At 41.8% G+C, this 21,887-nt stretch overlaps 1 protein-coding gene across 2 annotated transcripts in view; it reads right to left on the bottom strand.

Moving 5' to 3' along the window:
- Positions 1-15,972, bottom strand: part of CFDP1 (craniofacial development protein 1) — a 131,014-nt gene extending 115,042 nt beyond the window's left edge. The window contains exons 1-4 of one of the 2 annotated variants that reach the window (XM_081217252.1): positions 15,771-15,972; positions 5,711-5,828; positions 3,753-3,972; positions 3,307-3,434 (exon numbers count right to left, since the gene is read on the bottom strand). In XM_081217252.1, the coding sequence (XP_081073378.1) occupies positions 3,307-3,434; positions 3,753-3,972; positions 5,711-5,828; positions 15,771-15,834 (530 nt within the window). In that variant the 5' untranslated portion in view covers positions 15,835-15,972. The remainder of the gene's footprint in view (positions 1-3,306; positions 3,435-3,752; positions 3,973-5,710; positions 5,829-15,770) is intronic. The other variant, XM_081217251.1, reaches the window with a different exon arrangement.
- Positions 15,973-21,887: the final 5,915 nt, after the last annotated feature.

Raw genomic sequence — 21,887 nt, 5'->3', positions numbered from 1 at the left:
TAAAGGAACTATAGAAAGAAGAACAAACAAAACCCAAAGTTAGCAGAAGGAAAGAAATCATAAAGATCAGAGCAGAAATAAATGAAATAGAAACAAAGAAAACAATAGCAAAGATCAACAAAAGTAAAAGCTGGTTCTTTGAGAAGATAAACAAAATTGATAAACTCCTTAGCCAGACTCATCAAGAGGGAGAGGGCTCAAATCAATAAAATTAGAAATGAAAAAGGAGAAGTTACAACAGACATCGCAGAAATACAAAGCATCCTAAGAGACCACTACAAGCAACTCTATGCCACTAAAATGGACAACCTGGAAGAAATGGACAAATTCTTAGAAAGGTATAATCTTCCAAGACTGAACCAGGAAGAAATAGAAAATATGAACAGACCAATCACAAGTCATGAAATTGAAACTGTGATGAAAAATCTTCCAACAAACAAAAGTCCAGGACCAGATGGCTTCACAGGTAAATTCTTAGAGTTTAAGAATTAAAGAGTTAACACCCATCCTTCTCAAACTCTTCCAAAAAACTCCAGAGGAAGGAACATTCCCAAACTCATTCTATGAGGCCACAATCGCCCTGATACCAAAACCAGAGAAAGATACTACAAAAACAGAAAATTACAGAGCAATATCACTGATGAATATAGATGCAAAAATCCTCAACAAAATACTAGGAAACAGAATCCAACAACACATTAAAAGGATCATACATCATGATCAAGTGGGATTTATCCAAGGGATGCAAGGATTCTTCAATATATGCAAATCACAATGTGATATACCATATTATCAAATTGATGAATAAAAACCATATGGTCATTTCAATAGATGCAGAAAAAGCTTTTGACAAAATTCAACACCCACTTATGATAAAAACTCTCCAGAAAGTGGGCATAGAGGGAACCTACCTCAACATAATAAAGGCCATAAAAAAAAAAAAAAAGACTAAATGCAGGGACTTCCCTTGTGGCACAGTAAGAATCTGCCTGCCAATGCAGGGGACACGGGTTTGATCCCTGGTTTGCGAAGATCCCACATGCCACGGAGCAACTAAGCCCGTGTGCCATAACTACTGAACCTGTGCTCTACAGAGCTGTAGAGCCACAACGAGTGAAACCCACGCATCTAGAGCCCGTGCTCTGAAACAAGAGAAGCCACTGCAATGAGAAGCCTGTGCACCACAACAAAGAGTAGCCCCTGCTTGCTACAACTAAGGAAAGCCCGGGCGCAGCAACGAAGACCCAACGCAGCCAAAAATAAATAAAATAAAATAAATAAATTTATTAAAATAATAAATAAATAAATAAAAGACTAAACACGGAGTGTAATCTTGGATTGGAAGTTGGACTGGACAAGAAATATAGCTATTAAGAACATTTTGGGGCTTCCCTGGTGGCACAGTGGTTAAGAACCTGCCTGCCAATGCAGGGGACATGGGTTCGAGTGCTTGTCTGGGAAGATCCCACATGCCACAGGGCAACTAAGCCCATGCGTCACAACTCCTGAGCCTGTGCTCTAGAGTTCGCGTGCCACAACTGCTGAGTCTACCTGCCACAACTGCTGAGGCCTGCACACCTAGAGCCCCTGCTCTGCAACAGGAGAAGCCACTGCAATGAGAAGCCCATGCACCTCAACGAAGAGTAGTCCCCGCTCACCACAACCAGAGAAAGCCCACGCACAGCCAACAAAGACCCAAAATTAAAAATAAAATAAAAATAAAAATAAATAAATTGGGTTTCCCTGGTGGCGCAGTGGTTGAGAGTCCGCCTGCCGATGCAGGGGACACGGGTTCGTGCCCCGGTCCGGGAAGATTCCCACATGCCGCAGAGCGGCTGGGCCCGTGAGCCATGGCCGCTGAGCCTGCGCGTCAGGAGCCTGTGCTCCGCAACGGGAGGGGCCGCAACAGTGAGAGGCCCGCAGACCGCAAAAAAAAAAGAAGAAAAACAAAGTACATGTCTGGATGTTAAGTACTGGGAATTGATACTTTTAGTTTTTTGCTTCAATTATAGAATTAAAAGGTGATTCCTTTTATCAATCACTTACACTCACACTTTCAATGGTCAACATGTATAGTTATAGGGAATTCCCTGGCAGTCCAGTGGTTAGGACTCGGCACTTTCAGTACCGGGGCTCGGGTTCAATCCCTGGCTGGGGAACTAAGATGCTGCAAGTCGCAGGGTGTGCCTGCTGCCCCCTCCCCAAAAAAATGATAGTTACGTAATTCTTTTCCTTTTCTTATTTTATGCTCATTTTGACTGTATTTATTGAAATGTAATTTTACGTCTGTCTGTTAAATCTCATTGTTAAAAATTTGAGCTTGGGGACTTCCCTAGTGGTCCAGTGGGTAAGACTTCACACTCCCAATGCAGGGGGCCCGGGTTCGATCCCTGGACAGGGAACTAGATCCCGCATGCCGCAACTAAAGTTCCCACACGCTGCAACCAAAGATCCCGCACGCTGCAATGAAGATCCCGCGTGCCACAACTAAGACCCAGCGCAGCCAAATAAATAAATGTTAAAAACAAACAAATAATGCCAAACTTCTTTCTAAGATATATTTTCACTAGATGAAATAATTGTTGGAAACTAGAAATTATTTTTAACAGTATCAACTTTAGGGGAAATTATATTTACAGAGAGTAAACAAGTCTAATTAATTACTGTCAAGGAAAATAAATGTGACCATCTATAAACTTATTGATTGGCAGACACTTCATCTGTTCTTGTCCAGCTCTAAATTACAGACCTGCTGTTTTCATATTAAAATTTTAAATAAATGGGGAAGAAGAAATTCTGGGCATGTGGCTCTCATCTAGAACGGCCAAGAGTATTAAGCCTATAATGTTTTTCTAAACTAGTAACAAACCTATGAATCAATTTAAAAAATAATATTAAGATGAGGAAATAATATCAGAATCAAATTTCTCTCCTAGTACTTTCAATTCCCACCTGATCTCAAAGGTTTCACTGGGGCTTATACATCAAAGTTAAGGGAAGTAATAAAGGGAGAAATAGCCAAAGTCACAAAGGACGGCATGGTAAGTGAAACCAAATACTTAACTCTTACATTTTCTTGTTTCTGTTCAGCCAACCACTTCATAATGCCCCCAACTACATTACCATATGTAAAAGGATCTTTCTCATACTCCCTGATAGTCAATGGAACCACTGTTTTCCTTGAGTTCAAATATATATCCTCCACAATATTAAGATGGGTTGGAATGAGGACAGATGTCTAACACCATTTAGAAAGATGCTCCTTTTTAAAAGTACTAGTTTTGAAGTTTGTGAATGTCATCTTACCTGACTTCTTCACCAGCAAAATCAAACACCTTGGTGATTTTAACTTTTTCTGTTTCTTTAGGTTTCTCTAGCTCTTCTGCTTTGACCAACAACTTACTGGAACTTGTCTCTTCAGCCTCCTCTCCTCTCTATGAAAAAAGAAGTGTAATCAGTTTCATATAAGGATGAGAACTAAAAGATCCATCCAAACATGTTGTTTCCAGCTATCTTTCAATATTTCATCTCTAAACAGGTAAATGCTTATTGAAAATTTATTTAATTAGGAAGGCTTTTGTTTCCTACCATAGGGAATGCTTTGCTTTTCACTTAGTAGAGTCACTATTAAAAGGCATCTAGTCTGATTTCTGTTGTAAGCCTCAGATCTCAGTTTGTAAATTTAAACAATCTATCTGGGGAACTTCCAGCATTTCTGGGGAAGCGTTCATCCCATTCATCTGTTGACTTACTTTAACTCGTGTGCGCGGAGGCACTGTTGACTTTGGTCCTACGTCACTGAGGAAGCTGGCCCACAGTTCATCCTCCTTCCTTTTCCTTGCATCCTCTGACTCAATGCCTTCTTCTGGCTCTGCAGCTGCATCATCCTCCCCACTACTACTTCCTCCAGATTCCTCGCTGGCATCCTCCTCGTCCTCTTCTTCTAATGAGAGGCCACCTTGTTTTCTCTTCCTAATCACCAACAGTCACAAGGAAAAGGAGAGACAAGAAAAACAGGCAAAATAACTTCAGTTATCCCTTCCTGAATTCCAAACATAATGTTGCAAAGATCAGAAAACTTTTAAATCTGGGGACTGCTGGTTAACACGCCTGATAGGGGAAGTGGGAGAGGTAAGCTGAGACTTTGTGGAAGAAGAAAAGAACTATCTCTTACAGTTAGCATTTTCCCAAAGCACTTAGAATCAAAATACAGGGTTCTACTTCTAAGTTAGGACCCGCTGTTTTCACCAAGAAAATACCCAAAATCACCTCACAGAATCAATCTGTTCAGAAAGAGGGTTCTAATAACATACATATGCCTGGTATTTTTGACTTCTTAAAAGTCACTCCATTTGGGGAACAGAGATTGAAGAGAGCCTCAGATTTATTTGCACTGTTTCTTCCCAGAGTTCTGAGGGGGTGGGGAGTGGGGAATCCATGTTTCTTCCCACCTTCTGAAGATATGAAAGCTGGAATATACAAAAGCCAAGGATAAAAGAACTGGGTCCAAGACTTAAAAGAGTAAACTGGTTCTTAAGACTATTCTGACTTCAAGTGAATCACCTAATACTCAAAATTCTCTTTCTACAATCTGCTTTTTGCTTCCATGTCCAGGAAGACAGAAACACCAATCAAAGAGAATAAAAGACTTGTATTGAAAAACTCCCTTTTTGAGTTAAATAACTTGTCAGAATTTTCATAATTTTTGGTGGGAGTGCAATTCAGTACCAGGCTTATAGAAGGTAATTTGTCTATACCTATAAATTTTTTTTTTTTTACTACATATAACCCTGGGTCAAACAATTCTACTTCTACGGATCTAATTTACAAATATACATGTGTACAAAGACACATAAGAAGAATATTCACTGCAGTCTTATTTGCTGTAGTTAAAGATGAGGACAATCTAAAGGTCTCTCAATAAAGGAATGTTTAAATAAAGTAAGGTCTGTCCAGTAATGTAACACTATGCAGTCACTGAAAAGAAAAAGGTATAGCTAAATATACTGCCATAGTATCATCTCCAAGATGTGAAATAAGGAAGGTGAGAAATGATATGCAGAGTATGCTACTATTCGTTTTTTTTTTTTTTAAAGAGTAGGGAATGTAGGGAATTCCCTGGCGGTCCAGTTATTAGGACTTCCCATGCTTCACTGCAGGGGGCATGGGTTCGATCCCTGGTCAGGGAAGTAAGATCCCGCGAGGTGCATGGCCAAAAAAAGAAAAAGTAGGAAATACATATATACATGATCGTACATACACAGAATTATCTCTGGTAACATAATTCTTCTGAGACAAAGCAACAAGGGCTAGAGATGGGGTACACATTTTTTGTAGCAATTGCTTTTTTCTTTTCTTTTGGCCGAACCACGCAGCTTGTGGGATCTTAGTTCCCCGACCAGGGATTGAACCCAGGCCCTGGCACTGGAAAGGCAGAGTTCTAACCCCTGGCCTGCCAGGGAATTCCCGGGTTTTCAATTTTAAACCAGGTGCACATATTACCTATTAACTTTTTAAAATTAAAGCTCAAAAAATTTTAAAGCTTGCCAGAGAATAAGAATTTAATCCTAAAATGTCACCAAATATTTCCCTCAGTGAGAAAAAGGTTAGAAACCCCGGCAGTAAGAAATCTATCATCAGACCAATCCCAGCAGTCTGGAAGGTTATGACAACAGCCCCTGACTTCTAAGGGCCTTGAGGGCAGCATCACCTGGCCGGAATGTTCTGAGTCTTTCTTTTTCTCTCTTTGGTTTTCTGTGTCTGCTCTTCACCATCCACTTCATCTTCCTTCACTAATTCATTTACATCATCTTCACTATACTCTCCACCTGAAATCACATAACAGGGTGGTCAGACAGACAGGAATAAAGGTTTTCACATCAAGATGAGACATTTTCATTAAGAAAAAAATGTAGTACTTTCCTCTGTTCTTCACCAGACTAAAATATCATTTCCTGAGGGACGTCTTCCCTATCCCTGAAGACTAGGCTAAGTTCCCCTATTCTAGGCCTCCAGGGCAGTGCATATTTCCCTCCTTAACGCACCCGACTAATATTTAATGTTTGCAATTTCTGCTATGCTCCACACACCATGAAGACATGGATCCGCATGTCTTTAGAGGTATATGCTAAATGAATGAACAGAAACTGCAAACGGACTACTGTACTTTTCAAAAAAGAAACTCATGTTTCCACCTCATCTTGGATACCTTTCAAAAGTAAGCAAAGGATACCTTGCCTTATCAATAAAAGAGGTTTAGAAAGAGGCTTAAAGACTTCAAGTTAGACATAGCAGAAAAAAACAAACACATCTGCTTCCCATCTTCAGACACTGACATTCTGGGGTCCCCAACAAAAGTGTTGCTTGGATGCCCAGTCTGACCACATTCTATGGGTACCAGTCAATAAATCCTGTAAACACAGAGATTCAACCAGTTGTGTTTTTCTTTTTTACTTCACATAGCTTTTATATGAAGTATAACATACCAAAAAGCACACAAACTAATGTACAGGACAACGAAATTATGCAAAGTGAACACACTTGTATAATTAGACCCCAGTTGAAGAAGCAGAACATGACCAGCATTGCAGAAGGCCCCTGTTCCAATCAATAGCCACCACCCACATCCCACAGGTAACCACTATCCTGAATTCTAACATCATAAATTAGTTTCATCTGTTTTTGAGCCTTAACCAGAAGCCTACAATATGTACTCTTGTGCCCAGCTTCTTTTACTCAACATTCTATTTGTAAGTCACCCAGTTGCTTCCAGGTAGCTGTAGCTTTTTCATTCTCATCCCTAATATTATTTCATTGTATGACTATACCACAATTTATTTATCCATTCCTCTGTTGATGGACATCTGGTTTGGGGCCATTACAAACAGGGCTATTTTGAATATTCCTGCACATCAAATTAGTTTTAAGTATTTCACTCACAATGAACTAGGAACACCAAACATTGAGGAGAGCTTCCAATATCAAAGGCAAGACTGAAAACAAACAGAAAGGAATTAAGAGGAGACAAAATTAGAAAAAAAAAAAACCTTTATAATTTATATCCTCAGAGACATCCACAAAACAAGAATAAGATGACTAAAAAATTTTCAGAAAATGAAAAAAATTATAAAACTCTTGAAAACTACAAATATGATAGCAGAGATTAGGAAAAAAAAGAGAACAAAGATGATGAGAATGAGCCAGCCCTACTAAAATCTGGAGAATAAGCATTTGAGGCCATCAGAATAGTAAATATAATCGTTCTAAAATGGAAGCAAATTTAGCATCTTAGACACCAAGTGGTAAGTGAAAGTGTTTCATGAAGAGACTGAACACACAAATGTAATTTTGCTTCCTCCTGAAACCTGAGTAAAATCACTACAACAAAAGGACTTTTAAAAGACAAACCCACAGTGGTGGGTACCCAGCTATACTGTATTTGTTTATACAAATAGAATATAAAAAGGCAAAATTACAAGGAAAAACAGAAAACTAATGAAAATCTCTATCTGTAAGGGTCAGGGCAGAAGACAGTGGGGTAAGCAGGGGCAGCAGAAGCAAGAGTTCTCAGTGTTTATTGCTCCGCAGAATTCTGAAAATCCCTTAAATTGAGCAAAGTTTAAATAAACAAACAAATATAACCAAACTGATAACACAAGCCACAAAGAAAGGATTTACTCCAAGGACTTTATTTATTTTTAATGAACTTATTTATTTTATTTATTTATTTTTGGCTGTGTTGGGTCTTTGTTGCTATGGGTGGGCTTTCTCTAGTTGCGGTGAGCGGGGGCTACTCTTCGTTGCGGTGCTCGGGCTTCTCATCGCGGTGGCTTCTCTTGTTGCAGGGCACGGGCTCTAGCCGTGCAGCTTCAGTAGTTGCAGCATGCAGGCTCAGTAGTTGTGGCTCACAGGCTCTAGAGCACAGGCTCAGTAGATGTGGCACATGGGCTTAGTTGCTCTGTGGCATGTGGGATCTTCCCAGACCAGGGATCAAACCCGTGTGCCCTGCATTGGCAGGCAGATTCTCAACCACTGCGCCACCAGGGAAGCCCCTCTGAGAACTTCAGAAACAGTATTTTGACTGTTCATCCTTAGTAAGATGCATTCTAAAGACCAAAAAAGTTCTATTCCTAGTAGTAACATTGGTGTTGGTATTTTCAAACTATTCCTTTTATTATAGGTAAAAGAAAGTTAAGTAGTTATACTAATCTTGTTAGGAATCCAGAACTTCAGAGTAAGAAATCACACACAATTATAAAACCAAAGAAATTAAGAAATGAAGTGAAAACAAATGTTAAAACTGAACTTAAAATTCAGAACTCTTAAAAAAAAATTCAGGGCTTCCCGGGTGGCGCAGTGGTTGGGGGTCCGCCTGCCGATGCAGGGGACACGGGTTCGTGCCCCGGTCCGGGAAGATCCCACATGCCGCTGAGCGGCTGGGCCCGTGAGCCCTGGCCGCTGGGCCTGCGCGTCTGGAGCCTGTGCTCCGCAACAGGAGAGGCCGCAACAGTGAGAGGCCCGCGTACTGCAAAAAAAAAAAAAAAAAAAAAAAAAAAAATTCAGAACTCAACTCTTTTTAAGATAAATATTTTCTAGCTCTGTTCACTTAAATGGCATAGAAGCAATGTCACTCTAGTAGCAATGAGCATTTCTTTAAAGTTCAGACTGTATTCTTTGATATGACTCAAAACAAAAATGGCTCCCTGAAAAGGCCAGCTAATTTCAGGTCTGAGGGAAGGAAAGCACAAGGTGAAATGGAGACACTTTGCTGTGCCAGAAAGCAAGGTAGTTATTTAAGAATAATGGGTCACGTTAAAAGGATATAAGATCCAGCTTGAAAGAACTTTTAGTGGCCAAAAGTGATGACCTGACCATTAAAACGAATAACTGTTTGACTGAAACACACCGAATCGATAAAAAACTGTGACACCTTTATGATATTTTTTTTAAAAAGACAGAAAAAATTATTTGTACCAGGGCTTCCCTGGTGGCGCAGTGGTTAAGAATCTGCCTGCCAATGCAGGGGACACGGGTTCGAGCCCTGGACCAGGAAGATCCCACATGCCATGGAGCAACTAAACCCATGCACCACAACTACTGAGCCTGCGAGCCACAAATACTGAGCCCACGCGCCACAACTACTGAAGCCTGTGCGCCTAGAGCCCATGCTCCTCAACAAGAGAAGCCACCACAATGAGAAGCCTGCGCACCTCAGTGAAGAATAGCCCCTGCTGGACGCAACTGAAGAAAGCCCAGGCGCAGCAACAAAGACCCAACACAGCCAAAAGCAAATACATAAATTAATTTAAAAAACATTATTTGCACCATTTTAGGTTACTATTAAGATTACTCCCTATTTTGAAAATTGGAAATTAAGGGAAATGACTTAAACATTTATCCTGCCCCACTGATGAGGAAAAGCTACACTTTCAGAAGAACATCAACCAATAAATGTAGAAGAACCACAAAATTAGAAAACCAGCGCTCTCACACTCTAATGTTAGTAGTAATTTAGGCAAGGATTATCAAGTAATGTTAAAAAACAATTTAAGTTTTAATGATTAAGTATATTGCCACACAGAATACTTTCCAGTTCTGAGAGAAAAAATAATTACACAATAGAAGGACCAAACTCTCATCATTCTGATCCAGAAGTCACAACCATGGGAATTAACCAGGTATTTTGTGTTTTCTGATGTTATGCATTATGAAACACTCAAGTCGTCTATAATTTATTTTAGCTAAAATTATTTCATTTGAATCCACCAAGCACTTAGATCTAACTTCCAATTTAACGAAAATTCAAGGGACGAGGGAACAACCTAATACCATGAGGGAGCAACCAGACAAAATCAGAAGGTGAGACATTCTGCAGGACATACAGCCTGATCTCCTAAGCCAATCTAAGTCACAGAAACAGGAGTGTGCTAGATTAAAACAGATTTAAGGGGGCTTCCCTGGTGGCACGGTGGTTGAGAGTCTGCCTGCCGATGCAGGGGACGCGGGTTTGTGCCCCGGTCCGGGAAGATCCCACATGCCGCAGAGCGGCTGAGCCCGTGAGCCATGGCCGCTGAGCCTGTGCATTCGGAGCCTGTGCTCCGCAATGGGAGAGGCCACAGCAGTGAGAGGCCCATGTACAGCAAAAAAAAAAAAAAAAAAAAAAAAAAACCCAAAACAGATTTAAGGGATGGAACAACTGGATGATACATGTAGTCCTAAACTCAATGGTGATTTAACAAAAAAGCTAAAGCCATTTTTGAGTCAACAAGGAAAACCTGAATATGGTTTGTGTATTAGATGAGCTGGAAGTTTACTGAAATGGACAGGGACAGAATGTTCACTGAAAAGAGCAGGTTACAAAGTAACATGAAAAAACTATGATTTCAGGTTGGGGAAAAATACAAATAACTACACCTGGGTATAGAAAAAAGATCAGAGTGGGTTTCACTAAGGGACCAATACTGATCATCTCTGGGTGGTAGGAATGGAATGATTCCGATTTTTTATGTTTAATTGCCTGCATTTTCTAATTTTCTACGAAGTTCATGCACTGCTTTTGTAATAATATATAGTCATTTTTCTTCATAAAAATGGGTGAATGTTGCAGACAGTTCAGACAAAGAGATGCATATGGCTCTGGATCTTCTTAAACATGAAAAAAGATGCTCAATCTCACTGATGTGAAAAAAGCAAATTTTAAATTACACAAACAACCACAAAAATCATGCAGTTAGGGCTTCCCTGGTGGCGCAGTGGTTGAGAGTCCGCCTGCCGATGCAGGGGACACGGGTTCGTGCCCCGGTCCGGGAAGATCCCACATGCCGTGGAGCGGCTGGGCCCGTGAGCCATGGCCGCTGAGCCTGCGCGTCCGGAGCCTGTGCTCCGCAACGGGAGAGGCCACAGCAGTGAGAGGCCCGCGTACGGCAAAAAAAAAAAAAAAAAAAAAAAAAATCATGCAGTTACTGTAAGAGTAAGAAACAGAAAAACAACCCTATAGACCAAAAAAAGCACAAAATGAACAAATCTTTTTTTAATTGAAGCTCCAAAGACTCAGAGCTTCCATCACCTTTTCAGTCCCCCATGCTGAATGTAAATATGAGTCAAACAACTAAGAATCACCAAAAAAATCTGAGAAAGTGTCTAACATAATAATGCCCAACACAAATGTACAGGGTGAATAAAAATCACCTTAGCGGAAAGAGATTGTTTCCTCATTCTATTAGGCTAACATTATTTGATACCAAAGCCAGGCAAGGAAATTACAAGGAAACTACAGACCAACATCCCTCATAAACAGAGGCAAAACTCCTCAACAAAATTCAGTAATGTAGAAGAAGAATAATACATCATGACCAAGTAAGTTTTATCCCAGAAATAAAAGGCTGTTCAAAAATTTTAAATCAATCACTGTAATTCATCACATTAACATAAAAAAAGAAAAACCACACAATCAATAGATGGAGAAAAAGCATTTGGCAAAACTCAACTCTCAGCAGATTAAGAATAGAGGGAATTTCTTTAACCTAATAAAACACATTAGGGGCAGTATATGCAGACTGCCAGGATTCAAATCCCAGCCCAGCTACTATCTAGCTGAGTGACTTTGGGTTCCTCAGTTTCTTCATGTGTGAAATGGAGAGCACAATAGCACATACTTGATAATGTTATGTGATTGAGTTAGTAATGAGTTAGACAATGTAAAGTGCTTAAAACACACACAAAAGGCATCTATGAAAAACCTGTAGCTAACATTATACCAAATGGTGAAACATTGATGCTTTCTCCTTAAGATTGGGAACAAGGAAAGGATATCCACTCTCACCTCTCCTATTCAATATTACATTGGAAGTCTATACTAAGTACAAAAAGGCAAGGAAAAGAAATAAAAGGTATGCCTATTGGAAAAGAGGAAATAAAACTGTTTCTATACACAGACAATATGATCTAATTTGAGGGGGGAGGGGAGGGCAAAGGTGGCCTTGGAACTGTTAATTTTAGCGGCAGTTACATAACTCTAAGCATTTGTCAAAAATTCATAGAACAGTATAATGAAGAATGAATTTTACCGTGCATAAGTTAAAAGTAAAAAAATTTAAAGCATTATTATTATTATTATTATTACTTGATAGGTAAGAAGTGGATTTATTTAGAGAGATACACATTCCATAGGAAGAATGCGGACCATCTCTAAAGGCAAGAGCGGTCCCAGGGCATGGGGTCGTCTTGGAAAGTGAGAGCAGTCATGGGAGAAACACGCTCCACAGAGTGTGGGCCAGCTGAGAAGGGAAGAGGCCTTAAAGCATTAATAATATCCACAGAGCAATAAGATACTGCACACATGACACAAGAACATGATGCTATTTAAAATTTGTGAAAAAACAAAAAAGTTACTCAAAGTTTAAAATATCCAAGGACCAGATTCAACACTGATACAAGAAAACAAAGCACATGCTGCCCAGTGGCTTCTGGAAGTTCCTGGTCCACTATGTCAAAGAGCTTGAAGTGCTGCTGATGGGCAACAAATCTTACGGTGCTGAGACTACTCCCAATAACTCCTCCAAGAACCCCAAAGTCACTGTGGAAAGAGCAGCCCACCTGGCCATCTGAGTCACCAATCCCAATGCCAGGCTGCACAGCAAAGAAAATGAACAGACAGCTCGTGTACACATTGCATTTGTGTTAATAAAAGCCATAAAACTCGGGGAAAAAAATGTAAAGAGAAAAAAACTCAACAGAAGGGTTGGATGGTAAAATACTGAAATATTCCCATAAAGTGAAAAAGAAGTCAAAGGGTTAGAAAATAGAGAATAAAAATAGAGGAAGGCACTTCCCTGGTGGTCCAGTGGCTAAGACTCCCCACTCCCAATGCAGGGGCCCCGGGTTCGATCCCTGGTCAGGGAACTAGATCACACATGCCGCAACTAAAGACTCCGCATGCTGCAACTGAAAGATCCCACATGCCACAACTAAAAGATCCTGCACCTGCACCCGGAGACGAAGATCCCACGTGCTGTAGCTAAGACCCGGCGCAGCTAAATAAATACATACTTACATACATACTTCATACATACATAAATACAATTTTTTTTAAGTTTATCAAAAAAAAAAAGTACAGGAAAATAGAACCAGTCCATAAGGTCTAACATAAGATTCAACACATAAATAATGATGATTCCAAAAAAATAAAATGGAGAAAACTGCCCCCCCCAAATTTAAAAAGTTCCAGAAGTGACTTCCCTGGTGGCGCAGTGGTTGAGAATCCGCCTGCCAGTGCAGGGGACACAGGTGCGATCCCTGGCCCGGGAAGATCCCACATGCCGCGGAGCAACTAAGCCGGGGTGCCACAACTATTGAGCCCGCGCTATAGAGCCCGCAAGCCACAACTATTGAGCCCATATGCCGCAATTACTGAAGCCTGCGTGCTCTAGGGCCTGTGCTCCGCAACAAAGAGTAGCACCCGCGAAGCAACAAAGACCCAACGCAGCCAAAAAAAAAAAAAAAAAAAGTTCCAGAAGGCCCAGCAGAATGGATGAAAACAGACTCATACCAAAGTACAGTATATCACTGTGAAATATCAGAAAATATCAGAAACAAAGAGACGATTCTATCAACTTCCAGAGACAAATTTTATACAAATGAGGAAAAATGACCGACAAGTGACTTTTTAATAAAAACACTGGAAACTTAGAAAATAATGGAGGAATACCTTTAAAATTCATATAGAAAATTATTATTATAGAATGCAGAATTACTATTATAGAACAGAGAATTCTATACCAAGTTAGTAATCATGCCTGAGGGTCAATATTTCACTATTTTTAGATAGTCGAGGTCTCAAAAAAAAAAGTTTCTAAAAAAATGCATCTTTCCTCAAGAAGTTATTTGAGGATTTATTCTCATTTTGGCGAAACACACCAAGAAAGAAGACATCATGGGACCCAAGGAACAGGGAATCCAAGAGAAAATGGAGGTAAAAGGAACATCCAGAGTGGTGGTGATGATGGAAAATCTTAGGTTTCAAAGTGGTAAAACCAAGACAAATTGGAGCAGGTCAGACGGCAAAGATGGACTTCAAAAAGTGAAAGATTATCTAATAAATCTAAATATCTTGGGAGATGATTTAGACAATTTTGAAAGTTCCGGATCAAATCAGTAGTAAGTACATAGACTGAGCAACAACAACAAAATGGCAATTATTAACTCCAGAGAAAACTAGTGCAGGAAAAGCAATAACTGTATATACCACATGGTCAGGTCTGAACAAGATGTCCACAAAGTAATTACAAAAAAAGGAAACGCTTAATACCAATCTAACCCAAATTAGACATAGAACATTGGCGGGCTGGGGAGTTGGGGAGTATCTGAAGGTGAAACGGTGAGACTAAAGAGGGTGTTAAAATAACACCTAACATGGATGGGTTAAGTCAACAGACAACGGAACTACCAAATTTTAAAAGTAGAAAGCAGTTTCACGGGCTTCCCTGGTGGCGCAGTAGTTGAGAATCTGCCTGCCAATGCAGGGGACACGGGTTCAAGCCCTGGTCTGGGAAGATCCCACATGCCGCGGAGCAACTAGGCCCGTGAGCCACAACTACTGAGCCTGCGCTCCGCAACGAGAGGGCGCGATAGTGAGGCCCGCGCATCGTGATGAAAAGTGGCCCCCGCTCGCCGCCAACTAGAGAAAGCCCTCGCACAGAAACGAAGACCGAACGCAGCCAAAAATAAATAATAAATAAATAATTTTTTAAAAGCAGTTTCTTCTGGGGAGGATTGACAGGTATGAGGGGTGATGGCAACGGTTCAGTTTCAAAAATAAGCCTTTCAAAAATATTTGACTATTTTTAAACAGGCGCATGAATAACTGATTAAAATGAAAACTAGTTTTCAAATGATCACACTGGCCGATACCGAAAGACCAATGTTGGTGGACAGGAATGGAACCCAGGAAACCAACTGGGAAGCTATGGCGAGTCTTAGTGTTAATGGTAGTTCAGTAAGATTGGTGAGGAGCTGATCAGGAATTAACCTTCTACGCAGACGCAAACAGAACTTAAATGATTGGTTAGACCAAAACAGTGAGAATAAGGACAACTCCCAAGGTTTTGTTTTGTTTTTAACCTGGGCTACTGTACGGGCAGATACTTCTAATGAGATGGGGAAGCCTGCGGAAGGTGCAGGAGGGCGGAAGGGGTAGGTTTGGGTGACATTTACTTTGGCCCGGTTCGGTTTTAGAAGCCTATACAAAAACAAAAAATCAAAGGTCTGATCAGAGAGCAATGGGTATAGACGTTGCAAAGAGGCAAAGGGCATCATTATGTGAACTTTTTAACAACCAGATCCCTTCTGAGAACAGAAATTGAAGAGACCTATCAGGAACGTGATGCTAGCTAGCAATTCTCTGGGGTCGGAAGGCCTGGCGATAACACTGCCTTTCAGAAGATTTCAGGGCTGGTAAGGGTACGCGATGACCGACCACCGCCAGCTTCACCAGAGGCAGAGCGGAGTTCACGTGCCGGTTCCCGCGCTCCGAGAGGCGGCGGCGGCCGAAGGCAGGCCGTGAGGAACAGCTGCGCGAGACGTCCCCCTGTACACTTCCTGGGCCACGGCGCCCGCACGGTGCGAGCAGGCGAGCGAGGGCGCGGGGCGGGGACGCTTGAGACCCGCGCCATGCGGCCACTGGGCCACCGGGCCCACGCACGCCGGGCAAAGCGCGCCTCACGTGAGGCGCGGGGCGGGTCAAGCCGCCCCTCGCCTCAGGTGGAATCGCTCACCGGATGGAACGTAGTCTTCGTCCTCCTCCGAGGTGGAGAAGTCTTCGGAATCGAATTCCTCCATGTCGCTGCCGCGCGAGGCGAACACAGCCGCAGCAGCTACCCTCAACGGCAAAGCTCTAGGGAGAGACCATAGGTAGAGCTGCTGCAGAGGCGGCGGTAGCTGAGGCGGCCCCCGCACCGTGTGCACAGGCGCAAAGAGTTCTACGTGATCCAAATGCGACACTTCCGGGCCAAAGCCTCGGGCTTGACGCTACTGTGGCGGTTGGCGGAACACGGGCTCCGTGCTGAAGCGGTGCATGCTGGAACTTGTAGTCTCCAGCGCTACCAGAGGCTTTGATTTAGTAAATATGCTTAAACGAAATTTGTTTCGTCCACGGGAATACAGGTGACCTTCGTTATTCACAGGTTGGTATTTTTGTATTCGCTTACTTGTTAAAATTTACTGTTACCCCAAAAATCAATATTCGCGGTGCTTTCTGGGGTTATTCGCGGACATGCGCAGAAAGTGAAAATTTTGAGTCAACCAGTGGTGGCTTGTACCGACGTTGGAGGCAGATGATCCGCTATCTTGCTTCGGCTCTCGTACTCTAAATAAGTGTCCTCTTCGCAATCTGTTTAGTGCCGCGTTTTTTGCATTTTTTGTGCTTTTTGTTGGTGATTTCGCTGTTTAAAATGACCCCTGAGCGTAGTGCTGCGGTGCTGCCTAGTGTTCCTAAGCGTAAGAAGGCTGTGATGTGCCTTATGGAGAAAATACGTGTGTTAGATAAGCTTCGTTCAGGCATGAGTTGTAGTGCTGTTGGCCGTGAGTTCAACGTTAATGAGTCAACAATCCGGTACATCAAGAAAAAGGAAAAGGAAATTCGCCGGTCTGTACGTGAGGCTGCTCCGGAAAGTGCTAAGGTGACATCTATAGTGCGTGAGGAAGCTATGGAAAAGATGGAAAAGCGGCTCAATTTGTGGATTCATGAGATGACAACCGATAAAAAAGGTGTGGTGGACAGCATTGTTGTGAGGCTGAAAGCCAAAGAAATTTACGGTCACGTCACCCAGGGTCAGAAAAACGTGAAACCCTTCTCGGCTAGCGCTGGCTGGCTTGCACGTTTCAAAAGGCGATATGGTGTGAGTAATGTTAAGCTTGCAGGTGAGGCTAGTTCTGCAGATCAGGAGGCTGCGGAAGAATTTAAAAAATACCTGCTAAGTGTTATACAGGAAAAGGGGTACGTGGAAGAGCAGGTTTTCAACGCTGATGAGACTGGCCTATTTTACAAAGACGTTGGCAAAAGAACCTATATAACACAAATGGCCTGCAAAGCCCCTGGCTTTAAATCATTCCAGGATTATGCAACCCTGCTTTTGTGCGCCAATGCCAAGGGCGACTTTAAGTGCAAACCCCTAATGGTGTACAGAGCTCCAAGTTCACAAGCACTTAAAGGGAAAAGCGTGAATCATATGCCGGTCCATTGGAGGTGGAACAAAAAAGCGTGGATGACTTCTGATTGGTTCCACAGCTGCTTCATACCAGAAGTTGAATATTATCTCCAGGGCAGAAACCTTGCCTTCAAGATTTTGTTAATTTTGGATAATGCCCCAGTCCATTGCTGTGAAGAACTCAAAAATGCCCACCCCAACGTAGAAGTTCTTTTCATGCCCCCAAATACTACATCTCTCATCCAACCCCTGGATCAGGGCATAATAAAAGCCTTCAAGGCGCACTATACTAGGGAGCTTTATAGCAAGGCTTTTGAGGCTCTCAAAGCCAACAAGGGAACTACCATGATGGACTATTGGAAGTCAGTCACTATACGCAACGTTATTGATTATGTTGGCACAGCGTGGGACAACATCAAGCAGGCTACTATCAATAATTGTTGGAAAAATGTTTGGCCGGACTGCGTAGAAAATTTTGAAGGCTTTGAAGGTGTTACAGAAAGTATAAAGAACAGTGTCAAAAACATAATGCATATCGCATGGCAAATAAGTGGGGAAGGCTTTGATGACATGAAAGAAGAAGATGTGGAGGAAATTTTGGCAGAGAAAGCAGTAGAACCCACCAATGAAGACTTGGACGAGATGGCAAAACAAGGCATTGGAGTCAGTGATGATGAAGATGGTGATGAAAGTCAGCCTAAGAGTCCAGGAATGGTCCCTCTTACAGCGGCCAAAATATCAGAATGGAACTCTGCCTTGGAAACAATTTTCAGTGACATGGAAGAGTGTGACCCTATGCTTGATCGCAGCCTCAAATTTAAGCGCTTAACCTTCTGTGCATTTGCCCCCTATGCCGAGATGCTTAAAGATTTGAGGCAAAAAGCCAGACAGACGGGGTTGACCCAATTTTTGGAGCCAGTTTGGGAGGGAAAATTGCCGACTCCATCAACAAGTGGTGAGAGCCAAACCTCTGAGGTTGAACTGATGGATGTCAACCTGCCACCCTCTTCCTCTTCTGCAGAATGAGTTCCACAAACCTCTCCCTTGCTTTTTGTGGGGCAAGCCAAGGTCGAGAGGTTTAACCACACTGTGCACTGTGCCATCACGCAGCCTGCAGCTCTATCAACAGTAAGATTTTAATTAACGTTTTTATAAAACTTTAAACTCTTAATCTTTCATTTTTTCGGGACTTTATTTGCATTACTGCACACTATATAGTATGTGTTTACAGTACTGTATGCATTTACTGTACATGAGTACTATATGTGTAGTGTGTGTGTGTATGACTGAGGGGGAAAGTTAAAGTAGTACAATCTGTGTTGTACATTACACAAATACGCTGTCATTGAAATAATTGTTTCATTATAAACACTGCGTATCATTATTTGTAAGAAAGAGATATTAAATTCAGTGTCTTTGAACAGAAACACACATAAAGCAAGGTTATGTACTGATCAGTTGATGAAAATGGTACAACCAGAGACCCACAGAAACTCAACCCTGTATTTCTGCTAATTGAGTGTGCACGGTGACCTTACAGTTATAAGTACTGCGAATGACAAGGATCAGCTCTATTCTAGAATTCAGACATCATCCACACCAGTCCTTCCTTCAGGTTAATCCATATGGAAATACAAACATATATAATGCTTGTCATTTTGTCAGATTAAAAAATTTTAATTATAATCCAACTCTGGGGGGCAGTAATCAGATGCAAATGAGGTATCATCGACTAACATCCTGTTTGTTCAGGTTTGGGTTTTTTCAGCTGATAATTGCTCCCTGTTGATACTCTGGACTAGGGTCTGTGTCACCCAGTCTAGTGTTATCTAAATCAAGGAATAGATGAAACATGTCTGTGATTAAAAGGACATTATGGTGGCTTTATGCCAACAAGCTTTTTAAAAGAGCCTGATTGCAACATAGTTCCCACACCACAAAATTTACTCATTTAAAGTGCATAGTTCAATCATTTTAGTATATTCACAGACGTGTGCAACCATCACCATAGTCAATTTTGGAAGATTTTCATCACCCCAAGAAGGAACCTCTGACCAATTAGCAGTCACTCCCCATTTCTCCCCAGTCCCCAGCTTTAGGCTAATCTTTCTGTCTCTCTATATTTTCTTATTCCAGACATTTCATATAAATGGAATTATACAAGATGTAGTCTTTTGTAACTGTCTTCTTTCACTTAGCACATTTTCAAAGTTCATTCGTCTTAGGTATATACCTGTGGAACTGCTGGACCACATAGTAACTCTGTGCTTTACCTTTCAAGAAACTGTCAAACTGTTTCCCCAAGCAACCATTTTATACCCTCACCAGCAATTTCTGAAGTCTCCAATTTCTCCACACCCTTGCAAACACTTTTTGATTATAACCATACTAGTGGGTGTGAAATGACATTTCATTATAGTTTTGATTTTCACTTCCCTGATGACTAATGATGTTAAGCATCTATTCATGTCTTTATTGGTCATGGTATATGTTGTTTTGGAAAAATGTCTACTCAAATCCTTTGCCCATTTTTTAAAGGACTTTTTTGATGTGGACCATTTTTAAAGTCTTTATTGAATTTGTTACAATATTGCTTCTGTTTTGTTTTGGTTTTTTTGGCAGCAAGGCATGTGGGATCTTAGCTCCCTGACCAGGGATTGAACCCGTGCCCACTGCATTGGAAGTGCAGAATCTTAGCTTTGGGGGTTGTATCTAAGAAGGCTTTGCCTAACCCAAGATCACAAAATTTACTCCTGTGTTCTTCTAAGAGTTTTATAGTTTTAGTCCTTACATTTAGGTCTATGACCCATTTCAGTAAATCTTTCTTATGTGAGAATAACAGAAAAATAGATGTGAAATTAGGACCCAGTATTTGGGACTTCACCATTCTCAGCCTCGTTTTCCTTGGACAGCATAAATAAACCCTACAGTGACAAACTGGGATGTAGCCTTTTGCCCCATCCCTGGGGTCTGAGTCTGGGAAAAGGATATCCCAGAGTTCTTCAGCAGACTCTCTCCTCCATTACCCTACTTCTCCCACTCTCCTCTTTACAGATTACTAGCACTCCATACATTTGTTCAAATTTACAGAGTTTCTGACCACTTTATGGGTAACCAGAGAACTATTTTCTGTTGTGTCAAATAGTTTAGTAAAGAGGTCAAAAATTGGTTAGCAGGCCAAATCCATCATAAAGACATGCATTGTTCGACCTGAAAAGCATTTTACATGAAGTTAAATTAGCGGCCAGCTGTGATATTATGATTTCGCAGAAATATACATTTCATATACATTTTGGTCATTCAGATGACCAAAATGTGTTTCTCATATATATTTGGTCTTCATCCACAGTTCCTGGCTCACAGCTCCCAAAACCCCTGGAATTTCCTAAGTGTTGAGAGTGGTAAAGGTGTCTTGTGTTGTATGAATGACTTTTAGAAGCACCTAAGGATGGGGCTGGTTGCCAGGACAGCTTGCCGTGTGATGAGAGGATTGAAACTTTCAGTCCCCACATCCCCACACAGCCCTCCCCTGCCCCACCTCTGGGGAGAGGGGGGAGGGGCGACAAGTTGAATCAGTTCCCAATGGCCAGTGATTTAACGAATCATGCATATGTGATGAAGTCTCCATAAAACCCCAAAAGGACAGGGTTGAGAGCTTCCCAGTTAGTGAACACGTGGAAATTCGGGGAGAGTGGCACCCTTGCAGGGGACATGGAAGCTCCACTCACCTTCCTCCTACTTTGCCCTGTGCATCTCTTCCATCCGGCTGTTCCTGAGTTATATCCTCATGATAAACCAGTGATCTAGTATGTAAAACGTTTGAGTTCTGGGCTTCCCTGGTGGCGCAGTGGTTGAGAGTCCGTCTGCCGATGCAGGGGACACGGGTTCGTGCCCTGGTCCGGGAAGATCCCACATGCCGCGGAGCGGCTAGGCCCGTGATCCATGTCCGCTGAGCCTGCGCGTCCGGAGCCTGTGCTCCGCAACGGGAGAGACCACTACAGTGAGAGGCTCGCGTACCGCAAAAAAAAATTAAAAATAAAAAAAAAGTTCGAGTTCTGTAAGCCACTTTAACAAATTAATTGAACCCAATTTATAGCCAGTCCGTGAGAAGCACAGGTAACGGTCTGGACTTGCAACTGACATCTCAAATCAGGGGGTGCAGTGGGAGTCGGTCTTGTAGGATTGAGCCCTTAACCTATAGAATCTGGTGCTATCTCTGGGTGGTGTCAGAATTGAGTTGAATTGTTGGACACACTGCTGGTGTCCAAGAATTGTTTGTTGGTTTGGGGAACTCCCAATATACCAGCACTTAAAAATTAAGAGATTTCAAATAATCTAATTTCCAATTTCCTTTGAAAAACTGGAGAATCTGGCAACACTGGGCACATAATCCCACAAAATATCAATAGAAATAGGCTGGAACTGAGCAATGCCTTTAGACAAATCTCTCCAGCTGGCCACAGTACAAATCCCAACTCCCTACAAGTTTCCTGGTTCACTATTACCATGTTGTCTTGGGGTCCTTCCTGCCAAACTCAGCACCTTTAGCCCCTCATCCACCATAGTCTCTTTCCACTGTGTTGGGTTATCACCTTTTTAGAAAAGATCCTCCTCTGTTTGGTCCTGGATACGTATCTTGGGGGCTCCTGGCTGAACTCTGCATGTATCCTTCAGGGGTGCTAGAAA

This window comes from Mesoplodon bidens, assembly GCF_964165515.1.
Source record: "Mesoplodon bidens genome assembly, chromosome: 18".
NCBI lineage: Eukaryota > Metazoa > Chordata > Mammalia > Artiodactyla > Ziphiidae > Mesoplodon > Mesoplodon bidens.
This window is presented reverse-complemented; position numbering and strand designations above follow the sequence as displayed.